The sequence below is a fragment of the Myotis lucifugus genome, unplaced genomic scaffold, assembly GCF_000147115.1.
Source record: "Myotis lucifugus unplaced genomic scaffold, Myoluc2.0 scaffold_1959, whole genome shotgun sequence".
Classification (NCBI taxonomy): Eukaryota; Metazoa; Chordata; class Mammalia; order Chiroptera; family Vespertilionidae; genus Myotis; species Myotis lucifugus.
The window spans coordinates 1-8,847 of record NW_005873007.1 but is presented as its reverse complement, the minus strand read 5'-3'; the positions used below and the strand labels follow the sequence as shown (position 1 = coordinate 8,847).

Below are 8,847 nucleotides of genomic sequence, written 5' to 3'. Positions count from 1 at the left end.
ACCTGGGGAAACCAGGGCGTGGATCTTACGGCTTCTCGCTCAGACTTCTTCCTTTTACCAAAGGGAGCGTCAGCGCTCCCTGTTCAGGGCCAGAGGCCGGAGCTGGGCAGGCCCCTTCTTTCCAGGGAATTAGGACCCAAGCCCTGATCCCCGCCTTCACGCACAACCTGGGCCTCAGCCCTGAAAGTCTTGTCTGAGCTGCTGCAGATGCGCTCAGGGCGAGGAGAGGCCCATCGAGCAGGCAGCATCTCCTCCTTCGTGTCATCTCCACTCGCCCTCCCCACCCCGTCCCAGGTCCCAGCCTTGTGACCTTCCAGAAGCCATCTGACCTCTCTCTCCTTACTCAGGGTGAGGGGGTTCTCAATGGCCCAAAGAGTGGGTAGGGCTGGACGGAGCCCACCCCGTCTCCGCAGAGCAGCAGGGGGCACCATGAGGGGTTCCCAACACATGACTCTGGTGTCCCCCAGAACTCGCTGGCTCCCCAGCCACTTCTGCCTCCGGCCCTGGCTCCTGGCTCCAGGCAGGGCCTGTGTTTCCCTGGGCAGCAGTGAGAGTGAGCGTGCCTGCCGCCCTCTGTGCTCCCCCCTGGGGCCTCCGGGGCCTGGCCCCCTGGTCATAGGAGACCAGGGTCTTCGAAACAAGAATTGCTCAGGGCTCTCTGAAGGTCAAGAGCCATAGAGGGATGCTCAGGGCCCAGGGAGGCGGCTGAGCCCCTGAGAGTCCCCCCCTCCCTTACCCTTCTCCCCAAACCTGCGAGCCCAACCTTCATTATCTCCCTCCTCTCTTTCCCCCACTCCTTTTGGAGACAGCTCAGAGAGGTGCCCCATCTGTAAGCCCCAGTGTTCCTCACCGTTGATTTGTCTCTATTTCCAAGACTAGATTTTGCCGCTCTCTCTGTCCCTCTGGTGCCTCTCTCTCGGCCTCTGTGATGTGTGTTCGCGTGGCTGTATTTTACTCTCTGGGGTTCACCGCCCGTTCCCTCCATCTTTCTCTGTCTCCCCAAGTCCCTCTCCTCTCCCTGTGCCCTTTTGGTTTGTGTCCCTCTGAGCCTCTTGTTTCTATGTCTCCCTGCCCCCCATATGGCATGTGGGGCACCCTCTCGAGGCCCCCGTCTTCCCGCTGCACAGGCTGAGGTCTGCGGAGGCTCAGGCGGCACCCTGCACCCTGTAATTGCCCAGTCTGCTCCTTGGCCCCGTGACCCTGCCTTCACCCCCCTGCGCCCTACCTCCCCGCAGGCCTTCCCACACCCCGTGAGAACCAGGGCCCCTTTCTGCCTCCCCCCTCCACCACCCATCCCCCCAACCTTTTCCCCTGGGCCCAGGGGCCCAGTCCTGCCGCCTGCCGCCTGGGGAGCTGTGGGTTTGAAGGTGGCTCCCTTCCTTCCTTCCGCCCACCGTGCAGAGGGCTGAGCTGGTCACTGTAATTACATGTGGCTGCAGCCCGCCTCTTCCCAGCCCTCTCATCCTCTCCCTGTCGCTCCTGCCCCTCCAATCCAGGCCTCAGCCTAGGTTTTCTCGAACTCTTTCTCTTGCTGTCTTCCTCTCTCTGACCCAATTTCTCACTGTCTGTCTCCCTCTCGCTCAGCCTGTATCGCGCTCCCTTCTCCTTCGCCTCTGCCTCTGACCCTGTCTTATCTCTCTCTCCATTGCTACTCTCGCTCTGTTGCTGAGTCTCCCTCCTGTCGCAGGCTGCCTGTCACTGGGTTTCTGGGGCTCTCCCCTCCCATGCCCAGTCCCCGCCTTCTGCTGCTCTATCTTTGCTTCTACCTGTCACTGTCCCTTTGATTCCTTCTCTCTCGCTGTCACTCCTGGTGCCTGTCCCTATCTCCCCATCGCTGACCACCTGGCTGTCCTCTCCTGCACTGTGTTTCCCCTTCTTCTCCTGACACCACACATACACGCATGCACACACATGCGCAGGCACACACGAGCACACGCTCGCACACCCTTGCTCACTCACGCGCTGCGGTTTGGGAGTCTATTTTGGAGTCTGGCACGGTTGCCAGGTAGGGTAAAGGCTGGGTAACTGTACAAAGAGACCAAGAATGAGAGCTCACAGCAATTCAGGCTGCAGGGAGGGGACCAGGGCTGGGCACACAGGAGGGCATGGGAAACACCTCGCTCGTCTGCTTTTTCCCCAGCCCAGACCCCATCGCCCCTGCCTGGGCTGGAGGCAGGAACAGGACCCACTCACCCTGTGGAGGCAGTGCTAGAAGAGGGCTCCCTGGAGGAGGAGGCACCCCCCATGCCTCAAGGCAATGGCCCTGGGGCCCCCCAGGCCCTGGGCAGCACTGACCTCGACGTCCCCACAGAAGCTGTGACACGTGAGTCCTAGGGGGCCGGGGAGTTGGGGTGGCAACTCGTAGGGGTGACAGTGGGGAATGCAGTCCAGATGGGCTGGCAGAAATGCAGTGGGTGCTCTTGGGAACCTAGCACAGAGCCGGGCCTGGAGGGTGGGCAGTGGAGAGGTGCATGGCACAGTCACTGTCCTTTCTGTCTAGGAAGATCTCCACGCACAGGATGATTAGTATAACATTAGTTCAAAATGAGTGTGCACAGGCAAAGGACGTCAGGAACCCAGCAACATGGCGCAGGACAAGAGAGCCTGGGGCTCAGGAAAGAGGCACAGGGACCAGGGAGGGGCAGCCAGAGCCCAGCGCAGCACCAGCCTTCAGGGTATCCAGGGCGAAAGGAAGGAGAGAAGCCCCCGGTTCATCTGGGCAGAAAGGAGCAAAATTCCGTCTGGTTCCCAGGCTTGGTTTGAGGTCTCCAAGGAGTTCTGGGAGGAAGAGCATTCTCCACCTTCACCCTCAAGAGCAGGGGAAAGGGGCAGCCAGAACTGCTTTGTAATTACTACTAAGATGCCCCAATCTGCAGACACAGCTGCACTTTCCAACTTTCTTTCCCTGAATGATCCCAAGTGCTGTCCAGCCGTCTGTTGTCAAGCAGCAGCTTGGCTATTGTCAAGCCCATTTTACAGACCAGAAAACCGAGGCCCAGAGAACCACTCATCCTGGACATAAGCTGAGGGACTCAGGTCTCCTGACCCAGTGCTCTTTCCTGGGCCTGCCCACCCGGCTGGCACGCTGAGCCGGGAGCCGCCGCTGCCAGGCAGGGCATCTGGGGCGAAGTTGGACTCCCTGGAAGTCAGGGTTGCTAAATCCTGCTCGCGCACTGCCCTCAGCCCCCTCCAAACATGCCCACCAGCAGAATTGAGGGAAAGAGGTCAGCACAGTGGCCAGTCTGGGTGGGAGTTGGACAGTCACTCCTGTGTCTATGGGCCCTGGGTGTTTGCTCTGTGACTCAGTCCCCCTGGTCACTCCACTGCTCTGGCCACAGGCAAGCTCTGTGTCTGCCCACACCCCCCAGGGCCCTCAGCTCACCACACATGCCCGCCCTCTGGCCACTGTGCCATGTTTAGGCAGCAGGGCAGGGGGCACTGAGGCCGGCCAAGGATTCAGCTCAGTCACCCCCATGGGGCCAAGAGGTGGGGGCATGATGATTCAGGCCTGGCCACTTCCCTTACCCCTGTTTACCCAGATGCAGGCACCAGCCACGCCTCAGGGCGGAAGGCTTCCAGCTCCGAGCCTCTCCAGAGCCGGGTCTCCCATCCCGCCAGACTCCCCACCTTTCTGCTCCTTTCTCCCAACCTCCATCCCCTCCCCCTCCCTCTCCTAGACGTGGACTCTTGGCGAGTTTTATCCTCTAGGGCCTCAGTTTTGCCATCTGTGAAATGGGACTAATAATAAGTCTCTCCTGATACTCAAAGACATCCCTACACATACAGCTCTTAGCACTGTGCCATTGTTCTTGCAACAAAGCTCATTCCTGTCCATGTTGTTGGCACCAGTCACAGCTGATGGTTGTGCTAGAAGCAGCTTGTTCCCCAGTCCCTCGTCTCCCAATCTCTGCCCCCTCCTTGCCTGTGGCCTGTGAGCTTCAGCTTCAGCTTCTAGGCTGGTCCACCTCTGACAGGAGCTGTGGGCCTTGGACAAGTTACTGCGCCTCTCTGGGACTCAGTTTCCTCGTCCGTAAGGGAGGACACAGCCCAGGAGCAATACCCAGAGGATCCAGCGAGTGAGTAATTAGCAGGTCAAGGGCTTAACTAGTGGCCGACCAGCAGTAAGTGCTCAGTGGTGTGGCTACTGTCATTCCCAGAAGGCCCAGCCCCTCGCCAGGCACTGAGGCTGCCTTCCCTTCTCCGTCACCGCCCCCCCCACCGCCCCCCGCCCGTCTCCTCCTACCACAGTTCAAACACAGAGGCCAGGCCGGGAGGGAGTTGGGGGACCAGGCCCCAGCACCTGAGAGATGGAAGTTCCCCATGTTGACAGAGGCCCTCGGGCCCATGGGTCCTGCCCGGGTCCTGCTCTGAGGGCTCCCAGTGCTAGTGCCCCTTCTCAGCCCCCTCCCCGACACACAGCTGCCCTCATGGCTTATGAACAGCACTGCCTTTCAGGTGAGCAGACCTGAGTGGGTGAGGGAAGAACTGGGTGTTTGGGGGGCTCTCTGGGGCCAGCTTCCCTGCACCTCGCTGATAAAGCTGAAGTCTAGTCCCTCAGCCTGCGAAGGGGACTCGGGGGCTCCTGGCCTCAGGGGTCTCCCCGCTGGCCTCCCTCTTCCCTTCTTCTCTCCCTCCTCACCCAGACCCCAAGGCCCCTCAGCAAACTCTCGCCAGCCACCCCACAGAGGCCGACAGGGCAGGGCATGGAGGAGAGGAGATGGAGGGGCTGCTGTGAGGAGCCCCCGAATTCCAGACCAGGCCTTCATCTCCAAACAGATGTTTCTAATAACTCACCCAGCGCACGAAGGGCAGGAACAGCTGGGGGCTTGGCAGAGGCCGGAGTGAAGGTTAACTACTTCACTGCTGTCCTCCCACCCCAGCCAAACTGTCCCGGTCCCTCCCCCAGCCGCCACCTCTCCTGCCCAAATCCCAGACCCTGAGTCAGGAGAATGGATTCACGTAGGGAGGAGGGGGGCCCAGCACTCCGAGCCCCTCTTGCACCTCTGACTTCTGGAATGAGCACTGGCCCGGGAGTCCGGAGCCAGGCTCCACGCTGCTGCTATTTCCTGGTGGGCCTCTGAGCAAGTCAGTTCTGCTCTCCGGGCCTCAGTTTCCTCTGCAGGATACACATCTGGCCGGTGAACTGTGGGGTACATGAGGACAAAGCAGGCAGGAGGGGAACGCAGCCTGGCTCCCAACTCCATCCCCCTTTCTCGTCATCTCTCCAGGCCAGCCTCAGGGGAACCCCTTGGGCTGCACCCCACTACTGGCGAATGGCTCTGGCCACCCCTTGGAGCTGGGCGGCGCCAGGCGGGCGGGGAATGGTGCCCTGGGTGGCCCCAAGGCCCACCGGAAGCTGCAGGCTCACCCATCTCTCGCCAGCCAGGGCAGCAAGAAGAGCAAGGGCAGCACCAAATCCGCTGCCTCCCAGATCCCTCTCCAGGCACAGGAAGGTGAGTACCCACCTCTCCCTCGAGGGGCCTCCAAAGCCGGGTTCCTCAAGGCATGACCCAGGGACCAGCAGCAGTGTCTTCACCGGGCTGCTGGGTACCAGTCTCGGCCCCAGACCAGGGCCGCTGGACCTGAACCTCTGGGTGGGGCAGGAGCCGGGGTCTAACAAGCCCTCCAGGGAGTCTGATGCAAGACTCAAGTCTGAGAACTTTGCAAAGGTGGTTGGATAAACTGAGGCAAATGTGCCTTCTCAAGGCCAACCCCTTCCCACCCCTGCTCTCCCAGAGTTTCTGTTACAAGGAACGGAGCCAGGTGGCCTAATCCAGCTTAAGCCGTCCCGTTTCTGGAAACAGAAATTTTCCTCAAGGAGTGGACCATCTGTTTAGTGAGAGCAGACAGGACACCTGGCAGAATAGAACGATGCACCATTTAGACCAGGGGTGGGCAAACTTTTTGACTCGAGGGCCACAATGGGTTCTTAAACTGGACCGGAGGGCCGGAACAAAAGCATGGATGGAGTGTTTGTGTGAACTAATATAAATTCAAAGTAAACACCATTACATAAAAGGGTACAGTCTTTTTTTTTTTTTAGTTTTATTCATTTCAAACGGGCCGGATCCGGCCCGCGGGCCGTAGTTTGCCCACGGCTGATGTAGAAGCTTAACTGGGGAGGTCGGCAGGGGCTACGAGGTGCAGTGGGAGGTCAGGAACCTGGATACACCAGCCATTGTTCTTGCAACACCCAGGCCTTCTGCAGGGCCACGCTGGGCAAGCAGCTGCCCCTCCCTCCTCCCCCAACATCAATTCAGCCTGAGTCCCAGCTGCCTGTAGCTTAGTGGTGCTTGACCTTTACCCCAGACTTTTTAAGTGATTCCTGTCCATGTTGCGGGACTCTGACCTAGTTCTCTGCAAACAGGACTCAGTGCACACATTTGCACATACGTATTCATAAACCTCCCCACCTCGCAGAGCAGATTCCGCCCGTTAATTTATGAAAGAGGTATTCATTCATGACAGTGTCGTGGGCACCGCCATGAACCAGGCTCTGTGCTATGTGCTGGGTACCCAGTCCATGGCCTCATAAGCTCTCAGAGAGACACAGCAGGGAATCACCACATGGTGTGATAAATCGTGATGAAGCCACACGCAGGGGATTATGGGAACCCAGGGGACACCCACTCCAGCCCAGAAAGCCAGGGAGGGGAGTCTAGGAAGGCCCTGGAGGAGTCTGAGCAAGGCTTAAAGGTTGAGAAGGAGGATCTAGTGAGGGATTTAGCAAAGAGGTGAGAAATGGCTGGAGTGGCTAGATTATGAAGTTCAAGGTGAGGAATGGTGGGAGGTGAGACTCCAGGCCAGGCCACGGCCAGGAGGCAGGGATGCCTTGTAAACCATGCCCAGTGGACTTCGATTATCGATTATCAGGAGGACAATAGGAAGCCACTGAGGGTTTCAGGCAAGGTGGTGACCTCATCAGAGTTACATTGGAAGAGAACGCCCTTCTTCAATTTGCAGATAGCTGCAGGGGTTCCAGCTGTACCAGACCCCACTCCCCCTCACAGGAAAGGGCTGGAGGAGTCAGACCCTCCAAGGCAGTGTGAGACTCCCACAGGACCAGCAGCCTGTGCCAGGGGCCCACCTACTCAGGGGACGTGGACACTCTGCCCCTTGGCCTGGCCCCTGGCAGGGGTGCCAGCTCAGCATCCTGGCAGCACACTGGGCGCTTCAGAGTGTGGACACCAGAGCCAGCCTGCCTGGGTTCAGGTCCCAGCACCACCACTGACCAGCTGGGTGCCCACGAGCGGGCTCCTGCATTAATTCACTTACCGTGCATTTACTCAGCACCTACCACGTGTCCAGCACTGTTCTGGGGACAAAGATGCCTGCCCCTGTGGAGCGCACAGCTTAGTGGGAGGAAAAGCTGTGTAGTGCGGTGGAAAGTGCCAAGTCCTACTGGGGCCAGGTGAAGGAGGCCAGGGCACGGGGGTGGGGGTGCCGGAATGGGGGTGCTGGGGCGGGGCGGGCAGGTTGCATTATTAAAGAGGGTGGCATTGGGGCCCTGAAGGAGGGGAGGGAATGAGCACCAGCGTTTATCTGGGGCCAGAGCATTCCAGGTTGGGGGTGGGGTGGGGGAGTAGTGCCTGCTGGAGGAGGAGCAGGCTGTATGGCCACAGCAGGGACACGGGGGACAGAGTGGAGGAGTGAACCCAATCACATGGAGCCATGGGGGCCATTCTGAGCTTTTTAGCTTTTACTCTCAGTGAGGCAGAAGCCACTGGAGGGTTCTGAGCACAGGAGGGACAGAGGGACAGAATCCCATCAAAGTATTTAAGGGCCCCTGGTGTGTGGGGTGTAGATGGCTGGAGCGGGAGTCAAAGGCGGGGAGTGGAGAAGCAGCTGCCCTGGCAGAGATTAGCAGCGTGGGAGGATTCTGGATATATATATAATTTTATATTTTTATTGATTTCAGAGAGGAGGGAGAGGGAGAGAGAAATAGGAACATCAGTGATGAGAGAGAATCAATGATTGGCTGCCTCCTGCATGCCCCACACTGGGGATGGAGCCCACAACCCGGGCATGTGCCCTGACTGGGAATCGAATGGGAACTGTGACACCCGCCCCCCTCCCCCAGTTCATAGGTCCAGGCTTAACCACTGAGCCATGCTGCCCCGGCTCTGGCGATATTTTGAAGTGCTTTCTCTGCCTCGGTTTCTTGATCTGTAGAGTGGGGTTAATAGTAGTCCCACCTCATGGAGTTGTGCAAGTTTAAACGAGTTTAATTCATGCCCAGCACTTAGAACAGTCATCAGTCTGTGCCCGTTGGTTAAGTGACTAAGGAGGGTTAAGAGCTCAGGACCCAGACCGCCTGGCGGACCCCCCACTCCAGCTGACCGGGTGGGTGGGTGTCAGCCACTCTCTGTGCCTAAGCAGGCTCCTCACAGCCCCCACTTCCCGGAGCCACTGGTTGCTCCAGCTTAATTGCTGCCGGGCACTAAGCGCTCAGTGACCGCGGGGGCTGGGCCCTGCCCCGGCCTCACCCCCACCCGCTCTCCCGCGCCCCCCGCAGACTGCTGCGTGCACTGCATCCTGTCCTGCCTGTTCTGCGAGTTCCTGACGCTGTGCAACATCGTCCTGGACTGCGCCACGTGCGGCTCCTGCAGCTCCGAGGACTCGTGCCTCTGCTGCTGCTGCTGCGGCTCCGGCGAGTGCGCCGACTGCGACCTGCCCTGCGACCTGGACTGCGGCATCCTGGACGCCTGCTGCGAGTCGGCCGACTGCCTGGAGATCTGCATGGAGTGCTGCGGGCTCTGCTTCTCCTCCTGACCGCCCCCCGCGGGCTCCGGGCGGCCCGGGGAACGTGCGCTCCCAGCTGATCGGCCCCCTCCCGTCCTCCCTCCC

At 59.6% G+C, this 8,847-nt stretch overlaps 1 protein-coding gene across 1 annotated transcript; it reads left to right on the top strand.

Annotated features, from left to right (window-relative positions):
- Nucleotides 1-289: 289 nt before the first annotated feature.
- On the top strand, nt 290-8,841 carry MDFI (MyoD family inhibitor). The gene is made up of 5 exons (XM_023748862.1): nt 290-294; nt 2,141-2,323; nt 3,975-4,076; nt 5,229-5,453; nt 8,516-8,841. Exons 2-5 carry the CDS (start codon nt 2,245-2,247, stop codon nt 8,770-8,772), a joined length of 663 nt encoding a protein of 220 aa, XP_023604630.1. The 5' UTR covers nt 290-294; nt 2,141-2,244; the 3' UTR covers nt 8,773-8,841.
- The last annotated feature ends 6 nt before the right edge of the window (nt 8,842-8,847 follow it).